Below are 24,005 nucleotides of genomic sequence, written 5' to 3'. Positions count from 1 at the left end.
GCCACAAAGTACTTACTAACTTATTACACATTTTTTACAAATTCCTCATCAGCTATTATTTAGACCACTGGTACATCTAAAGAACATCTCAATTCCAAAGATAACTTTGGGAACTCGTTAATAAGTACTAAGATATTTTGTTTTTCTGAATGTGTCCTTTTCAGCTCTGAACCAGTTTTGAGCTAGGAAGTAAGGGTTTGGGGGCTTTACATAGAACTCACTCAATTTCAGCAAGATCTCAGGCACCCTGTCCTAACCTGATTCTCTTGGGCAGGTTGGGAGACTCCAAGGCCCCAGATGAAACCTACTGTTATTTGGTCCTATTCTCAGCAATCCCTGGAAACTGAGGTAGTCTTCAGGACAGGTGTTGGTTCTTCTGACCGGGAGATCAAGATGCCTGCTGGGGCCCTCAAGGCCTTCTGTGGTACTTTGTGTGGTATGAGTGCTACCGTGTGATGCAGTGAACTCGCTGCAGCATTCTGCACATATCTGAGTGTTGCAAAACCCCACATGGACCCGATGTGTTGTCACCCATTAATGTCCAGCAATACTATGTGTAGAAGAAATTGGGGCCCATTCTTAGTTTACTAGTTCAGGTATATTTCACCAGCCATAAAAAATAAACAATTATGAGAGTACTGTCAACTAAAAGTAGATTTCGTTTTCTCAGGTGGCTTTTCTCCAGTGCTTTCAGAGAATAATCAGAAGTTGACTCTCTTCAGAATTCTCAGAGGCATGTGCTTCCTCACAATTTAAATTCATTTTTGTTCCCAGTATTACCAACGCCTTAATGATCTAGTGGCGGCACCAGCCCCGATTCCACCCCTTCTGGTGTCTGGAGGACCAGGTTCTGGAAAGTCCCTTCTTTTATCAAAGTGGTATGATACAGTGCAATTAAATTGTTTTTACCATCATCTTTTGAATTACTGAGTTCATTCAACAAAATGTCTTGCATGTCTGCCTTCTGCATGGCCTAAACAGTAAAAAAGCACAAAGGAGTAAAATAATAGGCTTATGGCCTGAAATGTATAGAATTTAAATGTCAGAGGGTACAGAATGAGAAAGGAATAGGAAAGTGAGCGTTTATGATTATGCACATAAATTACATAAATAAGAGCTATGGCAGTACTATGTCAGGGAGTGATCAGAGTGATGTGGAATTGGGTGGATTATAGAGGAATCTGCCTTTATTTTTAATTATTCATCTTAAAAGTTTCATTGGGATTTTAAATATTTGAAACAAGACAAAAACAGACTAGAGTAAAATAAATCCTGCAGAACATCAAAATTAAGGGTAACCTTTACTATGAATGCAATCTAATTTGTCAAATTACAGACTAAGGTTCATATAAGCTAATAAACTTTGTTATTTCATTATATTATTTGAAAACAAGTAGTAAGAATATTTTCTTTCATTACTATTTACTTTGAAGAGTTAGTGTATGTAATTATTGTCTTCTTATTGCCCTTTTATTTAAAGTTATATTTGGAAAATAATGTTTTTATACCTAACAGATTTTCCTCTAATAGCACATTTTTAATTAAAAGTTAATGCTTATCTTACTAATACCTTAATCTCCAATGTAAACTACTTTTGTTTACATTAACATCAATTTGTATTTAAAACGAATCTGTGATTTTTTTTAATATTATTTAAAAGAACCTACAAATGGAGTAAAAACAGAAATCTCTGTATTTATTCAAAAGTGACTGACCATCTTATTGCTGACAGATAGGCAGCATTTAATGTTTAGTGTATTGTAAATTCTCTTTTATGTTGACAGTAAAGGAGCTTCATCATGAAGTTCTTTCCCTTTCAGGATTCAGTTACAACAGAAGAATTCCCCTAACACACTGATTCTTTCTCATTTTGTGGGGAGGCCCATGTCAACCAGCTCAGAGTCTTCCTTGATTATTAAACGACTAACTCTAAAGGTATAGTATACTATCTTTTGGAATTATAGAATTTTATTTAGATTCAGAAATTGTTAGGACTAATAAGTACCTAATGATAATTAGGTGCCTAATTTTCAGTATTATCCACTTGTTTTTTTGTATAAGGTTAAAAATAATACCCAATAAAATCAGGTCCTCTTGGTGACCCGATTTTGGTTTAAAAAGTAGAGATAGACATATTTCCCACCATCTCTGATGAAGTATAACTTCTTTACTTGGTATGTGTTCTGTTCTTACAGTTGATGCAGCACTCTTGGTTAGTATCTGCTCTGACACTGGATCCTGCTAAGCTTCTGGAAGAATTTCCACGTTGGCTAGAAAAACTCTCTGCTCGTCATCAAGGCAGCATCATCATCATTATTGATTCTATAGATCAAGTTCAGGTACTGTTTTCACTTTGTAATTTATTAATATACTCAGAAAGAGACAAAAATATCAGTAATGGCTAAAGCAGGCATTTAAATTATATGTTTATGAAAAGAAAATGTTGATATTGTTTCTTTTATTTCTGCTTAATTTCTAGGGAGGAAGTATGTGGATAAAAAAATGTACTGTATGCCAGTAGACACTAGTACCTTACTGGGAAAGACAACTAAATTTACACAATTAGGAAAGTGTTCGTTTTGCCATATTTTTAGGGCTTTGACATTTCCTTCAATGTCTAGAGTTCAAATTGGTGATAATGGTGTTTTGCCACTTGTTCTTTTAAAATTCTAAGATAAATCATCCAAAGGTGAGATTTTTATCCTTAATAAAAATAAGAGAAACTTAATGGTAATTTTATTTTATTTGGAGAGCTATTACTGAACTGTTTTGAAATATTTTGATTAATAGATTGAATTTTGTTTTTATATTTTTAAGCAAGTTGAAAAACACATGAAATGGCTGATAGATCCACTGCCAGTGAATGTAAGAGTAATTGTTTCTGTGAATGTAGAAACATGCCCTCCAGCATGGAGGTATGATGCTAACTTTAGTTCTTTCAGATTATGTGAAATGTTTTAAGTAGAAACAAGGAAACGTTTTTGAGATGCATTTGTGTTTTTCATATAAGTGGCAGTGAGGGTGGGGAGAAGTGGATGAATTCAAGAAGAAGATACAATCCATAGGATTTGGTGGGAGGTTAGATCTGGGATAGAAGGGAAAAGGATGATTCCTGAGTTTCTGACTTGAAAAATTAAGTAAATGTGGTTTCATGAACTGAAATAGGAAACACAAAGGACAGGAATGTTTGTGGGGGAAAGGTGGTGAGTTTAGTTTTTGGACATGGTTTGTTTGAGTTACCAGTTGTAGCGCCAAGTAACTGTGTCTAGTAGGTAGATACAGTTTTGGATGGGAAAAACAGGGAAAGGGCCCAGCTGGGAATAATAGACGAGACACCTGTTATCTTGAAATGCAAGCTCACTTTATTGGCCCTCAAAAAAGGAATATAGTGGTTGAATTCTGTAGGGCAGTGTTTCTCAACCTATTTTTGGCCCCTAAGAAGCCTTTTTAGATATTTTCTTTCTAATCACCATCCCCAAGAAATTTTAATACCATACACATACTGTATATAAACAGATATATGTGTATATTTGTGCTTTATACATACAAAGAGTAAGGTTTTTTCACTTCCTCAGAAGAAACAATTTACCACGTTGAGAATGCATGTTGTTGCAATTAAATTCCAATAAATTATAAGTACTTGTGGACAACAACTGTGCCTTATACCACTCCTCATACATAGGAGATAATACCTGTGCTTAGTTTTACTGGAAGCATAAGATGTAGAACTAGAAATATTTTACTGCTTAGCTGTCTAATATATATATGCTATTTATTTTATAACACTCTTTGTTGTGATTTATTGCTGAAAGTAATGATACATGTTAGAATGAGCAAAATAAATTACTATTATTTAATATAATTAACAGAGATTGGTTTTGATAATTTTATAAAGGTAGTATAAAGACAATTAATTCCTGATTACAGTTAAACTGTAATTTAACTTGTAGTTAGATTACAGTTTTTGTTGTATTATTAGAATTTCATTTTTCTTTTCTTTAAATAAAAGGTTGTGGCCTACACTTCATCTTGATCCTTTAAATCCAAAAGATGCAAAATCTATTATAATTGCAGAATGCCAGTCTGTAGACATTAAGTTGAATAAAGAGCAGGTAAGTATTTTTAATTTTAATGGTATCTTATACTATCAGCTTTCCTATAAAAATCTCATGAGACTTAAAATTCAACATAGGAGCTCTGTTGTTATAGGAAAGATTAGAGTTTAGTGATTACTTTGGTAAGTGCATCCCCTCTTTAATGAGAGGTAGAGAAAAAGCACTAAAAAAATTTAGGTCTTCAGGTTTACTTCACTATATAATATTAAGCAGGTATTTTACAGGCAAAAAAAGTTTTCATATTTGCCGTGTCTGTGGTCTGCAGTTGGAAGGCTGACCATAGCCAAGGATCTTGCACTACACAGTGTGATATTCTTGATGGCAGAAACAGTGTCTTTTCTGCTGGGATATTTATTGTTGGCTCAGTAGTAAAGACCGCTTAATTCCAGGGTGGTTTTTGTATTTCCATTTTGTTTTTTTGGAAAACTGAAATAGGAGAAGAAGCTAGAACGACACTGTCGTTCTGCTACAACCTGCAACGCCCTTTATGTCACCCTTTTCAGCAAAATGATTGCACGGTAAGTGGCGGTTATTTTACATGATCTTCTGCATGTTTGTGTTTGCTGCAGATCTCTTTCTCACCATGCAAAACTGAGAACTGATCATTACAACAGTCTCTTGGGCCACTCAGATTCTGTTCTTTCTAATGGTGATACTAATATTCTGTGAGAATGTGACTTATGACTGAAGATTGAGTAGCCTGTGATTTTATCAGAACTTATTAATAGATTTGGCTAATTTTCATCACACTAACCCTTTCCCTACTGGAGGTTGCAAGAGAAAGCCATCCTCACCATCATTTGGGGCCCACCCATGAGCACTCATTGCTGCCTGCCTGAAGCCCCTAGCTTTGGGAAAGTGGAGGAAATGGCTGAGATATAAGAATGTTATTTCAGGTGTCCTTGAATATTTGTAGGTAGGTAGGATGTAGGCAGGAATTTTTAATTGTCTCTGTTCTCAATTCCTGATAAAGTCTTCATCGTAGAATAGTTCTGCTATTTTAGATACCCATTAGTAATCTGCTTTAGAGAAGCATTAGAATGTTTTACTACTTTGATTTCTTCAGTACCAGTTTAATCTACTTTGTTCTCAACCAGAGGTAAAGAAAATGAATACTTTTTTTGGTATTCACCATAATCGATAGTGATTCTAGTACAACTCATATTTCCAGACACTGAATCTAGTACTCTTGTTCCTTAATGCCACATTCTCATCTTGAGCACCAAATTTGAATCTTCTGGGCCGGGCACGGTGGCTCACGCCTGTAATCCTAGCACTCTGGGAGGCCCAGGTGGGAGGATCACTTGAGATCAGGAGTTCAAGACAAGCCTGAGCATGAGTGAAACCCTGTCTCTACTAAAAATAGAAAAAAAAAATTAGCTGGGCAACTAAAAACAGGAAAAATTAGCCAGATGTGGTGGCACATGCCTGTAGTCCCAGCTACTGGGGAAGCTGAAGTAGGAGGATCACTTGAGCCCAGGAATTTGAGGTTGCTGTGAGCAAGGCTGATGCCATGGCACTCTAGCCTGGGCAACAGAGTGAGACTCTGTCTAAAAAAAAAAAAAAAAAAAAAAACAATAAATTAAATCTTCTGAAGCTTTAGATTTCCCATGATATATCCACCATCTTTTCCCAATGTTAGAGTTGTGGTTATGTATCTGGCCTCTGTGAACATCAGTAGTACAATAAGTACAATTTAAGACTGTGAGTCATTTTCTATACATTCCATAGTATTTATTGAAGGTATTTTAAGAGGGACTATGGATGATTAAAATTTTTTCTCTTTATATTTGTAAAGTATAAATCTTTATATTTAAAAATGAAACTACTGATAAATATTCCACAATATTTTAAAACAAATTCCTCTATTTGCTGATTTTGTTTATTTTAGCTTGAGGTTTTCAAAATTCTGGCTCTACACAAATTTCATTTGTATGTCTGACTAACAATACTTATTATTTCCCTGCTTCCTGTATGTAGATGGCATGCTTCTGGATGATAAGAACCACGTCTTACTCATTTTTATGTTCCATAAGGCATAGTAATTGCTTGACATATAGTAAGTGTCAGCAAATGTTTATTAAACTGAATTAAATGGTACACAGCAAAATAAACTCCATGACTCTAGCAGCCCCATAAAACTACCGTTTTCCTGTATGATGTTTTATTGAATTACTGTTATTAATTGCAGTGCAAAAAAATAGAGATTATGTAGTTTTTACCTACCTCAGATTTTTCACACATGTTGGCAGTCTATAAGAAATTAAATCTCTTCTCAATTCCAACAGTGCTGGGAGAGCAGGCAATTTAGATAAAATCCTTCATCAGTGTTTCCAGTGTCAAGATACTATTTCATTATATAGACTCGTTCTTCACTCTATCCAGGAGTCCATGGCAAATGATGTGGATAAAGAACTAATGAAACAGGTAAAGTAAAATAAACTTATAAGAGGAAGCTTAGTTTGCCTTCTTTGTATTTGTGTGTGAATTGTAGCAAATAACAATTCTTTTTAAATTTGTGCTTAAATATGTTTCAAGGAATGCTGGCAGCCATAGTGTGCTTGTAGAAATTTGCATCTTCCTGATTATCACTGAGATTTATCACCTTTTCATATTTATTGAGCATCCTTGTTTCTTCTTATGTGAATTGCTAGTTCAAGTTCTTACCCATTTTTTAATTGGCTTGTTTGTCTTTCTTATTGATCTGTAGGAGTTCTTAACTGTTCTGCATACGAAATACAAATCCTTTAGTATAAAATTTGCAAATAAATGTCTTTTTCCTGTTTGTTTCTTTTTTCTTTTTTTTTTTTTTTTGAGACTATTGCCCAGGCTAGGGTGAGTGCCGTGGCTTCGGCCTACCTCACAGCAACCTCAAACTCCTGGGTTTAAGCGGTCCTACTGCCTCAGCCTCCCAAGTAGCTGGAACTACAGGCATGTGCCACCATGCCCGGCTAATTTTTTCTATATATGTTTTTAGTTGGCCAGATAATTTCTTTCTATTTTTAGTAGAGACGGGGTCTCGCTCTTGCTCAGGCTGGTCTCGAACTCCTGACCTCGAGCGATCCACCCGCCTCGGCCTCCCAGAGTGCTAGGATTACAGGCATGAGCCACCGCGCCCAGCCTCCTGTTTGTTTCTTGTTTTAACTTTATGGTATCATTCATTATACAAAGTTTTATTTTGATGAAGTCAATTTTTCAACAGTTTCCTTTATGGTTTATATCCGTCATATGTTTAAAAATTCTTTGCTATCTTCAAAAGATGCATGATTAGCAAAATTCTTTGCTCTCATAAAAGCATTCCCATAAACACACACACACACACACACACACACACACACACACACACACGCTTTCCTTCAAAAAGTTTTACAGTTTTTTCCTTCATGTATAAGTTCTTAACTCATGTTGATTTATTTTTATTGTGTGAGGAAGTGATCCACTTTTTAATCTTTTGTCGTATGACTAATTAATTGTTCTTTTTACTAAATAGTACATCTTTTCTGCTGATTTGCAATGCCACCTGACAGATACCAAGCTCACATATAAATATCAGTCCGTTTCTAGGCTCTTCTGTTCCAATTTTGCCTATTCCTTGTCAACACCATACTGTCTTCATTGCCAGAACTTTCAGCTTTGATATTTGTTTGGGAAAATCCCCTTTTATTATTATACTTCACAATTGTCTTGGCTAATTTTCCAGCTGTATTTTTAGAATTTGGCTTCTAAAGTGCCATGGAACCTTATTTTGAAATGTTAATTGGAATTTCATTGAGTTGACAAATTAAGTTGGAGAGAATTATTGTTTACATCTTCCCTTCCATGGAAAGCTAAATAACTCTCCATTACTTAGTTAACTTCTTTAATGCCTTTTGATAACGTTTTATCTTCCCCATGAAGCTCCTGCACATCTCTTAAGATTTGTTTCTAAGAGGTTTGTAATTAAAATGACAATTTTAATTTTTAATGTAGTCAATTTTAATTTTTGGAAATTTATTTTATATCTGGCAACCTTGCTGAACTTTTGTAATTTGAAGTGGGGCCCATTTTTACATTAATTTTTCAGCTTGGTGGTTCCTGGAGTTTTGACTTCTCATCCCATCCCCAAGCCCACAAGCTTCCTTGTATTCTTTCCATGTCTGCGGGCTAATGTTTTTTTTTTTTTTTTTTTTTTGAGACAGAGTCTCACTTTGTTGCCCGGGCTAGAGTGAGTGCCGTGGCATCAGCCTAGCTCACAGCAACCTCAGACTCCTGGGCTTAAGCGATCCTACTGCCTCAGCCTCCCGAGTAGCTGGGACTACAGGCATGCGCCACCATGCCCGGCTAATTTTTTCTATATATATTTTAGTTGGCCAGATAATTTATTTCTATTTTTAGTAGAGACAGGGTCTCGCTCAGGCTGGTCTCGAACTCCTGACCTCGAGCGATCCACCCGCCTCGGCCTCCCAGAGGGCTAGGATTACAGGCGTGAGCCCCCGCGCCCGGCCGTGGGCTAATGTTTTCCTCATGTTCCCCTTCACCGAGGGAGAATGTCTGTCAAAGCCTTTTGAATATCCTAGTATTAACAGGGATTCTAGTTCCAACTCCTTGCACAGGGTGTGAGGGCTCACCTTCCATTCCACTGTGAGTGTGAAAGCCCAAGCCCTTAAGTTCCTGGGGCTGCTTGCTGCCTGTCCTCATCTCCACTGCAGCTCCAGCACTTAGCCCTCCGATTTCAGTTTTCTGTTCATTTTTGGCACCTGGAAGATTTCCCTTTTCTTTTTCCAGGCTCAACTGTGTTTTTAGAAATGCATCTGATATTCATAGACATTTGCAATAGGAGGGCCATTTTTCCAGTCTTCCCAGAATTGGAATTGTGTCATTAGTTGGATTTTGGTTTTGGTGTTTTTGTTTTTGTTTTTTTGAGACAAGGTCTCACTGGCTAGAGTGCAGTGGCATCATAGCTCACTGCAACCTCAAATTACTGGGCTCAAGCAATCCTCCTGCCTCAGCCTCCCAAGTAGCTGAAACTACAGTAGTGTGCCATGACACTCAGCTAATTTTTCTATTTTTTGTAGAGATGGGGTCATGCTCTTGCTCAGGCTGGTCTCAAACTCCTAGCCCCAAGCAATCCTCCTGCCTTGGCCTCCAAAAGTGCTAGGATTATAGGCATAAGCTACGGAGACTGGCCTGTCATTAGTTTTAAATAATAATATTTCACGCAATTTTCATTTTCACTAAACTTTATCTGTGTTATCTTTGGCATGCTAGATTTTATATATACACTATCTTATTCTTGATTAATACCTTTTGGACAGTGTGTTTTATTTGAAGAAAATTTTTTCTTGGTTTATTAAATCATTTAATTATAAGTGCAGGTAAAAAGTTAATAAGCTTAAAAGAACTATGGAAATTTTAATAGATACTAGCTACTGATAGAGCTACCTTCTGATCATTGTTTATTGGTTTTTCTGCCTAGATTCTCTGCCTCATCAATGTTAGTCACAATGGCGTGAGTGAATCAGAACTGATGGAACTCTATCCTGAGATGTCCTGGGCTGTCTTGACCTCTCTTATTCACAGTTTACACAAAATGTGTTTGTTGACCTACGGTTGTGGCTTGCTCAGGTTTCAACATCTGCAGGTAAGTGTTATTTGAAGCATCTTTTAAGAAGATTTTTTATTTATAAATGTCAACGTATTATTCCATGTTATATTATGCTATCTTATTTTAAATGTTTCAGTTACAGGACAAAATTGATATCTGAAATTTTATACTACAATCTTTTTGTGATGATTTTAGCTTAGATGTAAAATTTAGTTAATATTATGCTTATGTAGTACTTTCATGAGGTGGATATTATTTTTAAAGGTAGTTTCTGCCAAATGAGTAAGTTCTACAGATTTGCTATATAACATTGTCCCTATAGTTACCACTACTATATTTTACACTTAAAAAATTATTAAATGGGTAGATCTCATGTTGTGTTCTTACCACAATAAAATTTTAAAAATTAAAAAAAATGCCAGTCACAAAAGACCAAAAGAAACTTTTTTAAGGTAGTTTCTTTCTGGAAGAGAAAAAAATTATTTTTCAATTTTATGTTTTATTAAATCGTTGGTAGTATTATACAATCATGTGCCACTTAACAACAGGGATATATTCTGAGAAATGCATCATTAGGTGATTTCATCGTTGTACAAACATCAGAGTGTACTTACGCAAACCTAGATGGTATAGCCTACTACACAGCTAGGTTATATGGCATGGCCTATTTCTCTTAGGCTACAAATCTGTACAGCTTGTTACTGTACTGAATACTGTAGGCAATTTTAACACAGTGTTAAGTATTTGTGTATCTAAACATAGAAACTGTATAGTAAAAATATGGCATAAAAGATTTAAAAAATGATATGCCTATACAGGGTAGCTCCATTATAATCCTATGGGACCACCATCATCTATGCAGTCTGTTGTTAACCAGAACATCATTAGGCAGCACTTAACTGTATATGTGTTATGAGTTTAGACTCTGTAAGTCAGCCTCCTTTCATAACTCAGATTTTCACAACTTATAGCTATCTAACTTTGGGCAAGTTCTGAGCCCTGCGCAGACTTTTCCAGTTTGCCAAGGGGGTTGTGAAGATACTTAATTGAAGTGGTCCTTGGTCCTTGTGAGGTACTAGACATGATGTCCAGCACATAATAGTAAATCTTTAGGAACTATTGCTAATATAATTCTTATCATCTGCAATGCCATGGTTGACTTATATATGTACACAAATGCAAATGAAGTCTTTGAGCGTGCTGTATTTGTAGATGTGAAATGTTTATAATTTTACAGCCTTATTTTGCTCCTTTAGTGTGTATCAGTTGAATATAATTCTTTTTAGTAACTTTTCACTCCACATTTCTGAGATTTTTTAATGTATTAACTAAAAATTTGAATTTAATTGGGTTTTAAGTTCTTAATGGTACAGGAATTTTTATTCTAACATCAGCTTATCATATAAATATATCCTGAATTTAAAAATGTTCTAATGACATTTGTTATACAACTATAAAATGGAAATAATTATAAATTCCTTTTTATATGTTTTTGTTAGATGTACAATGACTTACATAAAATAGAATGCAATATTTTTTCTTTTTCTCCCTAGGCTTGGGAAGCAGTGAGATTGGAGTACATGGAATGTCCCACCATAATTTCTTCATACAAGCAAAAGCTAATCAACTATTTCACCTTGCAGCTAAGGTATTATAAATGTCCATATTGTTCTTCTGGAATGGCTTTATAACACATTCTAACTTTTTGTCCTTCTCTTTCTTAGCTTAAAGCATAAAAATTTAATTTTTACAAAAAAGATTAAATCCTTCCTTATTCTGTTAATGTCAAAAGTTCAAAAGATGATTTTGTAAGTCTTTTAATATTATGCTAAGGGTTTACTCTTAAGAAAAATCAATGCAGGATCATTTTATTATTTTTATTTTATTCCAGTTAAATAGTTTAAAATATGTGTGCATGTAAGGTATCTGTGTGTGTGTAGTTGGGTCCATTGAGGATTATTTTTAATAGTTCAATTTTAGGAAAATACCTTTAGAGTTTGGTTGATGGTTTTGAATATCACTGAATTTATTTTCATAGTTAGATTGGTACAGTTTCTGATTTAACCAGCCTTTCTCAGTATTAGATTATGCTTAAAGAGTCAAAGATATATGTTAAATATATTTTTCTTCCTTCAACATTTGTCTGAAGCCTTTTCAAAGCAATCTCATTGTAGGAAGATATTAGTGAGTGTTGTCTCCTCTCTTCTCACAGTCAAGACAGAGTGACTTGGAGAAGCGCAGATGAGCTCCCTTGGCTTTTTCAGCAGCAGGGAAGTAAACAGAAGTTGCATGATTGCCTTCTTAATCTCTTCGTGTCTCAAAACCTTTATAAAAGGTAAGAAACTTATTATAGAACATCTTTCCCTAGGAAGTCAGATTTAAACAGTTGTTAACAAAAAAAAAATGGCATTTTTAATTTAAAAATTAGTCCAGTTTCAGTGGTACCCGAAATACAGTGTGGGAGAGGTTTTGAAACAATTTGAAAATTGCTATGAGATCTACTTTTTCCAAGAGGAAGACAGAGTATTGCTGTTTCATAAAATCAGAGCTGGAATGATTTTAGGACAAGGTTATGTTTTATTTTTACATTTAAGCAGGTTTAAATCTAAACTATCCTGAAAGGTAGCTCATAATAGCTGCTTCTTAGGGCCTTTAGATATCTCAAAGTGTAGCCTTAAAACCACACTCTGGGCTCCAGATGGAATCTGTCTAGTGTTGAATTTAAGGATTACCCTGATTCACAAATGTACTGTGTTTGTCTCTTTTGGTATGTTTGAGTTTGTCAGTAGCAGAACTTCTGACCTACTAAGTCAGTCAGCAAGCCAAGCTTCTGACCTAACTAAGGCTCATAAGGGGATTTTCTGTCCCACTTAGAAATTTAGGCACTTTTCATAAAATAGCTGCATAATTTGCTTTGCTCCTGAGTGAACTCTCTCAAATTTCTTTGTTTCACCTCTTAAATTATTTCTGATCTCCATTCCAATTTTTCATGATTCCTTTGAAATCAGATTTGTTCTTTAGTTGTACCGGGCCACGGCCTGTTAGGAACCTGTCCACACATCACTGCCTGAGCTCTCCCCTCTACCCCCACCCCATGGAAAAATTGTCTTTCTAAGTTTCAGGGAACACAGCAGCATGTGAGCGGTGGGCGAGCGAGCAAGCGAGGGAAGCTTCGTATATTCACAGCCACTCTCCATTGCTCACATCACCCCCTGAGCTCCACCTCCCCCTCCCAACCCCATCCGTGGAAAAATTGCCTTCCATGAAGCCTGTCCCTGGTGCCAGAAAGATTGGAGACTACACCAGTTCTCCCATCCTACTTAAAAGTGTCTACAGCAGCAGTCCCCAGCCTTTTTGGCCCCAGGGACCAGTTGGGGGGGCAGGGTGGGGGAGGCAGGTGGAGCTCAGGCAGTGATGTGAGCGATGGAGAGCGGCTGTAAATACAGATGAAGCTTCACTGGCTTGCCCGCCACTCACTTCCTGTTGTGTGGGCCCCCACCCTGCCCAGGTTCCTAGGTTCCTAAGTTTCATGGAAGACAATTTTTCCACAGATGGGGAGGGGGTAGGGGAAGAAGGGGAAGCTCTGCGGCCCAGTCCCTAATAGGCCATAGACTGGTACCGGTCCACAGCCCAGCGATTGGGGACCACAGGTCTATAGAACAGATGAATAAACTCTACTTGATGAAAATGCAAAGTGGATACTCTATAACAGTTTGGTTGTGTTTCATTAGTTTCTTCTCTTTCAAATTTCAATTATTTAAAATAATTTTTTAGGTGAACTCAGAAGTTGACTACATACCATGAAACACATAAAAAAGATTGAGGCAAATTTCCATTGGTGATTAGCCATGATGATAACAATAACAGCCAACACTATGAAGTAGTTACTGTGTGCCATAATCTCCTTACAGTAACAGCTGAGGCAGGTACTGGTGGTGTCCGATTTCTGTAGATGAGGATGATGAGGTCTAAGGGGTCAGACAGCTGCTCAAGATCACACGCAGCTAGGAAGCGGTGGAACTCAGATGACATTCTGAGTCCTACCTCACCACACTATACTTGCCTACTAATAAATTGTCAATAACTTGATATGAATTCTGACATTTTCATTCTATAGTGGATTTTAAAATTTGTTTTTCATTGAATTACTGTTATTTGTTGAAACAGAGGACACTTTGCTGAGTTGCTGAGTTATTGGCAGTTTGTGGGCAAAGACAAAAGCGCAATGGCAACAGAATACTTTGATTCATTGAAGCAGTATGAGAAAAACTGCGAAGGCGAAGAGAACATGATTTGCTTAGCTGATCTTTACGAAACCCTGGGGCGATTTCTCAAGGATCTAGGCCTTCTCAGTCAGGTAAGCTCAGCACCTCAGTGGAAAGTCAGAGACATGGTGGGCTTTTCATGTTTACTCTTGTCTTCTTCCAAGGAGTTATTGCAGTTTTCGTTTGTTGTACTGAGATCTTTAATGTTTAATCAGATGACAGATCTTAACAGCATTTTACTCACTTTAATTGTCCTTTCACCCTTTTTTCCACAGGCTGTGGTGCCTCTGCAGAGGTCTCTAGAAATTCGAGAAACAGCTTTAGATCCAGATCACCCAAGAGTAGCCCAGTCCCTCCACCAACTAGCCAGTGTGTATGTGCAGTGGAAAAAGTTTGGCAATGCAGAACAACTGTATAAACAGGCATTGGAAATCTCAGAAAATGCTTATGGTGCAGACCATCCACATACTGCTCGTGAACTTGAGGCACTTGCAACTTTGTACCAGAAACAAAATAAGTAAGATTTAGAACAGTAATACTCTGATTTTATAAAGAGAAGTTGGAGTTTTTTAATATACTTATGAGGTAGGCTTTGCTTTGTAGCTGTGTTCGTTTCCTTACCCTGTGCATCATGTTCACATAGTATGTCTTGATCTGGGCCAGGCACGGTGGCTCACGCCTGTAGTCCCAGCACTCTGGGAGGCTGAGGTGGGAGGATCATTTGAGCTCAGGAGTTCGAGACCAGCCTGAGCAAGAGCGAGACCCCATCTCTACTAAAAAATGGAAAGAAATTATCTGGACAACTAAAAATATATAGAAAAAATTAGCCGGGCATGGTGGTGCATGCCTGTAGTCCCAGCTACTCGGGAGGCTGAGGCAGAAGGATTGCTTGAGCCCAGGAGTTTGAGGTTGCTGTGAGCTAGGCTGATGCCACGGCACTCTAGCCAGGGTAAAAGAGTGAGACTCTGTCTCCAAAAAAATAAATAAATAAATAAAAATATGTCTTGATCTGGATCTTCATTGGGTAAACAGGGAGACCTAGAACTACAAGATACATCTCTGCCTGCAGATGAGTGAAGAGTAGAGCATAGACTTTGGAGTCAGATAGTCTTGGGTTTGAATCCTGCTCATTCACTAACTTTGTAATATGTGAGTACATTACAAATATAGGTTGAGTATCCCTTATCCAAAATGCTTGGGACCAGAATTTGTATTTTTTCAGATTTTGGAATATTTGTATGTACATAATTAGCTATCTTGGGGATGAGATTCAAGTCTCAACGTGAAATTTATTTGTTTCATATATACCTCAAACACATAGCCTGAAGGTAATTTAATACAATATTTTTAAATAATTTTGTGTATAAAACAATGTTTGACTGCAACCTGTCACATGAGATCAGATGTGGAATTTTCCACTTTTTCAATCTCATCAGTGCTCAAAAAGTTTCAGATTTTGGAGCATTTCAGATTTTGGAGCATTTTGGATTTTCAGTTTTCAGATTAGGGATGCTCAACCTGTACAGAACTAGCAAACCATTGCCCACAGGCCAAGTCCAGTTTTGTAAATAAGGTTTTATTGGAATATAGCCACAGTTTTTTTTGTTTATATATTATCTGTGATTGCTCCGATGTTTTAATGGCAGAATTCCTTACTTGCGTAGAAACCACATGGCCCACAGAGCCTCAAATATTAACTCTTTAGCCCTTTACAGAAAAAGTTTGCTGATGCCTGGCATAATAAAAAGTCTCTCTTATCTATTAGGTACCCACTGAATGACATCTCTTCTTCTATCAGAAATTATTTCTTTTACTTCATCATAAGTGATATGTATTAGAACTTTTTCTTTTAACTTCTAGAAGTATTGTTTCACACAAATTTTGTGTGAATTTCACATTTATATTTGACCAGAAATTAGCCTGTGCAGAAAAAAATGTGGTAGCAGCTAGAATTTTGGATTATCATTTAGTTAGGTTGCCCTTTAGAGACGAGTTAAATTAGTTAAAAACAGTTAAATGTCAGCTACTTAGAGGACTGATTTTGTTTTCTGAGGATTTTTGTTAGAGATTTTTAATTCCATATGACTATCACTTCTAGAATAATGCTGTATTTAATAGCCAAATAAAAGGTTTTACACTATGTGCTTTCATTTCAAAGAAGTATACTTTGAATATGTTTCTTTTGTTTGACTTGCTGTACTTTTTATTTTAAGATATGAACAAGCTGAACATTTTAGGAAAAAATCTTTAAAAATTCGTCAGAAAGCTACAAGGAGAAAAGGCAACTTGGTAATAAGAAATTTCTTTTGTGTTGTGTTTTGAACATCAGGGGAAAAGAGCATCTCTGAATATCTTAAGTACATAAACCTCACATTTTTAAGAGCTTGAGGTTTTTAAAGTGACTTCCAGAAAAGTACTAACATTTTCTTCTTTATTTATAATATGTGTTTAAATATTAACGTTACTGAGACGTACAACTTAGTAGACTTTTAAAAGTGGACTATAAAGTTCATTTAAAGGTTGGGCATTGGAAGAAGGCATTTAAATCTACTTCAATTCTTTAAAGGGTTAGACAAGGGAATAAAAGAAATATAGTTAACATTTTATGTTAGATTCAAATGTGAAGAAATTCTTCCCCTTGAACACAAAAACATTTTCATTTTTCTAAGTTGCTGGTAAAATTTAAATGGAGCATATTTCTTTAACTTAAAATACTATGTGCATTTTTAAGTACCTGATGTTTAAGTTTTTAGCAATGGGGTTGGTAAATATCTACAAGTTAATTGTTATCTAATCTCACTGAAGCACTTGGAGATATAGTTTACTTTCTAAAATATAATTATTTTCACAAAATAATTTTTATGAATTTTAGAATGTGTTGCCATGTGGAAATGTGTATTCTTAATAGCTGTTAAATTAATTCAGTGTGACACATTAAAATAACTATCTAGATTACAGGGAAAAAAGGAAAAAGGATTTTTTAGGACCCTAGTATATTGTTTCAGAATCAAAGATTGTACCTACTTAGTGATTGTTTTTAATTTTTTTTCTTTGCTGCAGTATGGATTTGCCCTTTTACGTAGACGGGCCCTACAGTTAGAAGAGCTTACATTAGGTAAGGACACACCTGATAATGCTCGGACCCTCAATGAACTGGGTGTTCTCTACTATCTTCAAAATAACCTGGAGTGAGTACCATGCTGTTAATAATAAAAATAAATATCCATTTGTCTTTTCAGTGCAAAGCTGTTTTTTTTTTTTACATTTCCATCAAATCTAAGGCTAGAAAAAAATTGATAAAAACCATGCCAAATTTCATTTATGATGTTATGTAATGAATACTTAAAGACCATGGCATTTTCTCTGTTTCTTTTCACATTGTTGCTTTTTTCTTTTTTTTTTTCTTTTCTTTTTTTTTTTATTTCAGCGTATTACGGGGTACAAATGTTTAGGTTACATATATTGCCCTTGCCCCACCTGAGTCAGAGCTTCAAGCTTCACATTGTTTCTTAACTAAAAATTTATTCTACCACTTCCCTAATATGTTTTATATGTTTATGAAAAGTGGGTTTATGTAGATATTGTACATGACCCCTCATAGCAGAAGAAACTTGTGACTAATGGAGAATAAAGAAAAGGATATAGATGGCTGCTAGTTTTATTTGTTAGTTTATTTGGACTAAAAGACTCAAAATGGCATTTATATTTATACTTCTTGGAAAAGATGTGTTTTTGGATTTCTTTAGATGTTATAAAAATATAACAAATTTGAAACTTCGTCAGAAAAATGTGACATATTTAGCTCACTTTACAGAACCTTCTATGAAAAATCATGATATATTCTTTTATTAAAAATTATTTGGGCTAGGCACTGTGGCTCATGCCTATAATCCTAAGCACTTTGGGAGGCTAAGGTGGGCGGATCACTTGAAGCCAGGAGTTTAAGACCAGTCTCAGCAACATAGCAAGACCCTGTCTCTACAAAAAATAAAATAAAATTAGCCAGGCTTGGTGGTGCACACCTGTAGTCCCAGCTACTTGGAAGGCTGAGTGAGAAGATCGCTTGATCCCAGGAGTTTGAGGTTGCAGTGAGTTCTGATCACACCACTGCACTCCAGCCTGAGCCAAGAGCAAGACCCTGTCTCATAAAAAAAAGAAAAAAATTATTTAGTACTAACTCCAAAGGGAGGAGTGAATACCAGAATCTTTTGTTTGACTTAGGTCTAATAATTTTAAAAGTATAAAAAGTTTACTTTGGAAGACATCTATGGGGTTGTCTTTTAAAAATGGAGAATTGAAACAATCATCCAGAGATACTCAAACTATCAGGCTCTCAGACTATCAAGAAAAGGGGAAAAAGGAAGGGGCATTAGAAACAGGGAAGAGAGGGTTTTGAGCTGAATTCTTCATTTTAATTTGGATTCAGTTCTCCATTTAATCAGGGCTTGGGATTCTGACCTCTAAAAAATAAAATGTTTAAACCATTTTGGGGTTGTGTTCACAGAACAGCTGACCAGTTTCTGAAGCGTTCCTTAGAAATGAGGGAACGAGTTCTAGGACCAGATCACCCTGACTGTGCCCAGTCTTTGAATAATCTGGCAGCTCTCTGCAATGAAAAGAAACAGTATGATAAAGCAGAAGAACTTTATGAAAGAGCTTTAGACATTCGAAGACGTGCATTAGCTCCTGATCACCCTTCTTTGGCATATACAGTGAAGCATCTTGCAATCTTATATAAGAAAATGGTAAGTAATCCTTGACATGGTTACATATGTTTTATAATATTAATTAAGCCATAATTATTATCAGTGAAATAATTTATTTTTCGGACAGCTAGATTATTTATATGAGCTTTTAAAATCATGATTTAATTTTTCAACACATAGCTGAATAGAACATTTAAAAATATTATTTCAGGCTGGGTCTGGTAGCTCATGCCTGTAATCCCAGCACTTTGGGAGGCCGAGGTGGGAGGATCACTGAGGCCAGGAGTTTGAGACCAGCCTGGACAATATAGCAAGACCCCATCTCTAAAAAAAAAAATAATAAAATTAGCAGGTATGGTGGCACATGCCTATAGTCTCAGCTACTTGGGAGGCTGAGGCAAGAGGATCGCTTGAGTTCAGGAGTTTGAGGTTGCAGTGAGCTATGACTGAGCCATTGCACTCCATCCTAGGCAACAGAGTGAGATGCTCTAAAAAAAATTTTAAAATAGAAATATTCACACTTAATTAAAATATTGATTTGGTTTTGTTAAAATACATTCCAAATACAAATGCATTCATCAGCATTCTAATTCAAACTTGTATTTCAGAAATTCTAAAATTCCAGTAGTATTACGTTTGCTGCATAAAGCAGCATGACAAATCACTCAATTGTTAGGACTACAGGAGAGGTCTTTGTAGTTGATTCAAGGAACATTTTTTTCACTCCTTCTTGGCTTTGCCTATAATTAAATGTAACCAGATGTGGTTTGGTGAAACGTAACCATTTTTTGCCATAGGATTCTAGCCTGAGTGATGTTTGGAATTTTTATGACTGTTCTTCAAAAAAAAAAAAAAAAGTGGGAGGGAAGTTTGCTTTCATTGAGTGTCCTTGCGCAGAGCTTCCCAGACTGTTTTCAGATTTTGTGGTCATCTTGACACTGAAGTTTATGCTTTGGTAAGAAGGATACATGATTACTATTTCTGCTTGACTTTCAAGTGAAAGGAAATAGAAGAATCTGGAAGGGGTTTGGTGGGAAATGAGTTTTTTATTTTGATGTGGTCTCCAAAGTATGTGCAGTAGCAAACCTTTAACTGGTATATTTTTACTACACTAGTAGCAGTGAGTAATGGTGATCCTAAAGGGCTTTGTGAATTATCAAAGAAAATGGTTTTACATTCAGCACAGCATAGCTTAGGTATTCTATTAAATTTTCTGTTATCTATAAACTTACCCCTTAAACTGGGAAGAAATGTTTCTGAGATTTTTTTTTCCCCTCAAAATTACCCTTTAATATGAAATTTTATTTATGGAAAAAGTTCTCATCAGATACCATTTATTACCTTAATATTTTTGGTAGATTTCACTTTTGTTTTTTAGGGGAAACTTGACAAAGCTGTACCTTTGTATGAATTGGCTGTTGAAATTCGACAGAAATCCTTTGGCCCAAAGCACCCTAGTGTAGCTACTGCCTTGGTGAACTTAGCTGTTCTTTATAGCCAAATGGTAAGTTTCCACATTTAACTCTTTGTGAAGGAATGATTTTAAGGTATAAAATATAGATGTAACATGAGTTAGATATAGCACAGTAAATATAATCAAAGAAAATTTAATGTTACTTATTTGTGATGCTTCCTTGTATTGAAATTAGATTTATAAGATGGTCCCTTCCTCTTAATGTAAAACACTAAGTGTTTAGTTCAGAGAATAGACTGAGTTTTTTAAATTCTGGAGATGCCCTACATCTCTCTATATAATATTGTCTTTAGGCTTATGGCATTTGCCTGTGATGGGTGGGAAACGTGTGTGGTACCTATTGGCAATAAAGGAACAGGTTTGTGCTTATATGATTGGATTATGGTCAAATGGTTAACAAACCAGGTCTAAAACTTAGGTATCTGACTTTCTATTATACTGCTTCTCCTGTAATTATTTATAAATTAATCTGTTTATTCCTGTCTTTTAGGAGGATATTAACATTTTTAAAGTACTTACCAAAGTAGGTCAGTTTATTCTAAAATACATTAATTTTACAAATCCAGTGTGTTCAAGTAAGCATTATTACTTTTTTTTTTTAATAAGAAAAAACACGTTGAAGCCTTGCCATTATATGAAAGAGCATTAAAGATTTATGAAGACAGCCTGGGTAGGATGCATCCTCGAGTTGGAGAAACGTTAAAAAATTTAGCTGTGCTTAGGTAAGTATATTTGTCACTTCCTAATACAACCCAACTCTTTTAGAATAGCTTTAATTTTGACTCATCATAGAACAGCACAAAATATTTATTGCTGTTACGTTTTCTTCTTAGGGGGTTGTTTTTTGCTAATCAAGAGATACTAAAGCAGTATCCAGAAGCAAATGAAGGCTGTATGATCGATCTATTTTGCAGATGGGTATATCATGGCAAATAGTGAAGGATGGTTTACATTTGTAACTAGCCAGCTTTGGGAGTAATATGGGCAATTTGCTATCCTCAGAGCTAATTTACTATTAAGTATATGTTGACTTTTGCTTGCTCATTTGTGTTTATCTCAGGATGCAAAGAATACCTAGCTTACCTTAGCAATTTCACTGCATCCATTACAACATGGTTTTATGGTGTCCATATGAGACACTGAAATATTCCACACCACAGATAGGAGGAGAAGAGTTTGGGTATTCTATTTGACTGGTCTGAGTGAATGCAATGGAAAAAGAAAAGGGGACAAAATGGGCAATTATTCACAACTTGTTTTTCTGTATCCCATAAGGTCATTTATAATTGATAAGAGGTTATATTCTCATTTAAGACGTTTTTTTCCTCTCAAAGCTATGAAGAAGGTGATTTTGAAAAAGCTGCTGAACTCTACAAAAGGGCAATGGAAATAAAAGAAGCAGAAACTTCACTCTTGGGTGGAAAAGCTCCTTCACGACATTCATCAAGTGGAGACACATTTAGCTTAAAAACTCATTCTCCTAATGTTTTCCTTCAACAAGGGCAAAGGTAATAGTGGATAGAATTCTTTGCCATAGTACCTTAAAACATAGAATATGAAACTTTAAAAATGTTTTTAAGGAAATTTTTTATACAACTTTGTGTGATTTAACAGATATTTGTATGAAATTGTATTGGACACATTTGATTTGTAATGGTGTCTATTTTAGTTGTTTAAAAGACTTTTCTTATTGTATGGGATCTGGATCCAAGGATATAGACACATTATTAATAGAATTCTAAGATGGCATGAGGATTGGTCTCTGTTCTGCAAGAGCTAGCAGAGCAGTTAAGGAGTTCAAGAATTCAATGATTCTTTTCAGCTCTCAAGAGCTACGTTAGCCTCACTATTCCTTGTCTTGCTTTTCAGCAGTAGTCTAGCCCAATTCTCTACCTCAGAGGAAAGCTTCAAGGATTAAAGGGATAACGTTTATGAAAGATTTGAATTGTCTTCAGTGAAACAAATTAGTCAAAACAATCCCAGATTGCCATACTTTTTTAAATTCTTTTTTACTCTTTCACTTGAGCAAATTGGGCCAGTTCCTCTGTTTTCCATACTGTCTACATTGTATATTATTTATTACTGTGTAGCATGTATCTGCACAATGTCTGAAGTCTTAATGTATTAGTAACAAGCTCTTTAGCATTCTTTGACCATTTCCAAAATATAGATGACATTCTCCTGTATTCTCCTTCTTAAATGGCCTAAATCTGTCTCTTCATTTACCTCAAATTAGTCTACCATGTTTGTACTTTCAGTACAAACTAAATTTTTTTATAAATATTGCCACATTTTGGATATTGTTTTATACCATTTATATATTTAAAAATCTTCATCAATTTTAATACTTGTAAGATCCCAACATGTATTAAATGTAAAGGTGAAAGATGTAATAACCATACTACACTGTTTAAAAATGCAATTTCAGATTCTCTTTTTTTCTACTCTGGCTACCATTTTGTATAATTTTTACGGAAATGAATCATTTTTAAAAAGACTTGAATGTTAATATTTGCTGAGTACTTTGCTCAACTTAAACTTTTGGTTAATGTTCTCTGAGGCCTGGCTACTCACAGGCTGGTCCATGAACCAGCATCATCACCACCTGGGAGCTTGTTAAAAATTCATACTCTCAGGCTTCTCCCCAGACTTAGTGAATCAGAATCTGCATTTTAGCTAGATCCTCAGGTAATTCATATGTGCAGAAGTTTGAGAAGCAATATTATAAGTCTAAGGCACTATAGTGGTAACTTAAAAGAAATTAGGTAGGATTTTATAAAATGAGCATCCTTCGTCTCCCTTTTTGGAGTTCAAGGAAAAATAGAAAATAAAATATAACTATAACATACCTTTCCGGGTTTGCCAGCTGTGAAAGGCACAAAGTAACTGAATTGACAAATATACTAGACATTGATTTTAGAATTAAGCAATTGGAGTTTAAAATCTGATTATTTAGTGGCATAAATAATTTAATACATGGTAAGTAATGTATTCAATTTACTACCATCAAAAAATTGCTTTAGAAAATCTGAGACCAGTCCTCTGGAACCCTGAAAAAAGGAAAAACCAGCTTAAGAATAACATGTATTCTTTGTACCTTTAAAATTTGGACTTGAAAACTTACAAAAAAGCAGAAACTTCTAATATTATTCAAAGTGACTTTATGGTAAAAGTTATAGGTGGAACGATCATTCTATATATTTCAAAAGAATTAACTTTAAATGTAATAAAAACCAAATTTTGATCTTACTACTTGTTGTACTGCCTATGTAAATGTTTTCATGTAGAATGCCTACTTAAAAATAGCTGGGACAAGCATCTCTTCGTGTATGTGTATTTGAAGTTCTGAAATAAGAATATTATGTTCACATTACTGTACACCTTCACAATGAAAAAGGTGTATATTAACTTTCAGACAACTCAATTATAAATCTGAATTGGTAGGATACAAATTTTGCTTAGTTATAACCTTCATTAATACTTTACAAAAAGGGAAATATGGAAGAAATGTGATGGGGGGGTCAAAGCTTCCTTAATATTCTTAAATGTCTATTACCTTTTTGTGTTGGTCAGTGTATTTGTACGTAGAGTATTTTCATGAAAAGAAACCCATAATGTTTATTTTCTGTACTGTATTTGAGTAGAACCATAAATTAACTTACCAATGAGAAAGGAATTATTGTTTGTTTTACTATCATTTAGAGTCTCTGTGTTAAGGCAATTTGGGGACTGCTGTTCCATTTTTCACATTAGAATCAATTGTATTTATAATCTGGTCAAACGCTATAGTTTTACTTAGTGATGCAAAATTCAGGGATTAATTAACAGTTGTCTTGTTATACAAATTTTTCATGACACATT

At 35.3% G+C, this 24,005-nt stretch overlaps 1 protein-coding gene across 3 annotated transcripts in view; it reads left to right on the top strand.

The window, feature by feature from the left end:
* NPHP3 (nephrocystin 3) overlaps positions 1 to 23,393 on the top strand; it is a 43,401-nt gene extending 20,008 nt beyond the window's left edge. For 2 of the 3 annotated variants that reach the window (XM_045538778.1, XM_045538786.1), the window contains 18 exons: positions 775 to 878; positions 1,821 to 1,935; positions 2,196 to 2,339; positions 2,818 to 2,915; positions 4,010 to 4,112; positions 4,551 to 4,633; positions 6,404 to 6,542; positions 9,571 to 9,735; positions 11,253 to 11,347; positions 11,912 to 12,034; positions 13,867 to 14,056; positions 14,240 to 14,481; positions 16,178 to 16,253; positions 17,025 to 17,152; positions 18,469 to 18,709; positions 20,049 to 20,174; positions 20,751 to 20,866; positions 21,479 to 23,393. In XM_045538778.1, the coding sequence (XP_045394734.1) occupies positions 775 to 878; positions 1,821 to 1,935; positions 2,196 to 2,339; positions 2,818 to 2,915; positions 4,010 to 4,112; positions 4,551 to 4,633; positions 6,404 to 6,542; positions 9,571 to 9,735; positions 11,253 to 11,347; positions 11,912 to 12,034; positions 13,867 to 14,056; positions 14,240 to 14,481; positions 16,178 to 16,253; positions 17,025 to 17,152; positions 18,469 to 18,709; positions 20,049 to 20,174; positions 20,751 to 20,866; positions 21,479 to 21,656 (2,466 nt within the window). In that variant the 3' untranslated portion in view covers positions 21,657 to 23,393. Of the gene's footprint in view, positions 1 to 774; positions 879 to 1,820; positions 1,936 to 2,195; positions 2,340 to 2,817; positions 2,916 to 4,009; positions 4,113 to 4,550; positions 4,634 to 6,403; positions 6,543 to 9,570; positions 9,736 to 11,252; positions 11,348 to 11,911; positions 12,035 to 13,866; positions 14,057 to 14,239; positions 14,482 to 16,177; positions 16,254 to 17,024; positions 17,153 to 18,468; positions 18,710 to 20,048; positions 20,175 to 20,750; positions 20,867 to 21,478 lie in introns of those variants that run through there. The other variant, XM_045538792.1, reaches the window with a different exon arrangement.
* Positions 23,394 to 24,005: the final 612 nt, after the last annotated feature.

Source organism: Lemur catta, chromosome 1 (genome assembly GCF_020740605.2).
Source record: "Lemur catta isolate mLemCat1 chromosome 1, mLemCat1.pri, whole genome shotgun sequence".
In the NCBI taxonomy this organism is placed as follows: domain Eukaryota; kingdom Metazoa; phylum Chordata; class Mammalia; order Primates; family Lemuridae; genus Lemur; species Lemur catta.
Note: the sequence above shows the minus strand (reverse complement) of the source record. Positions and strands in the feature narration are given on the sequence as shown.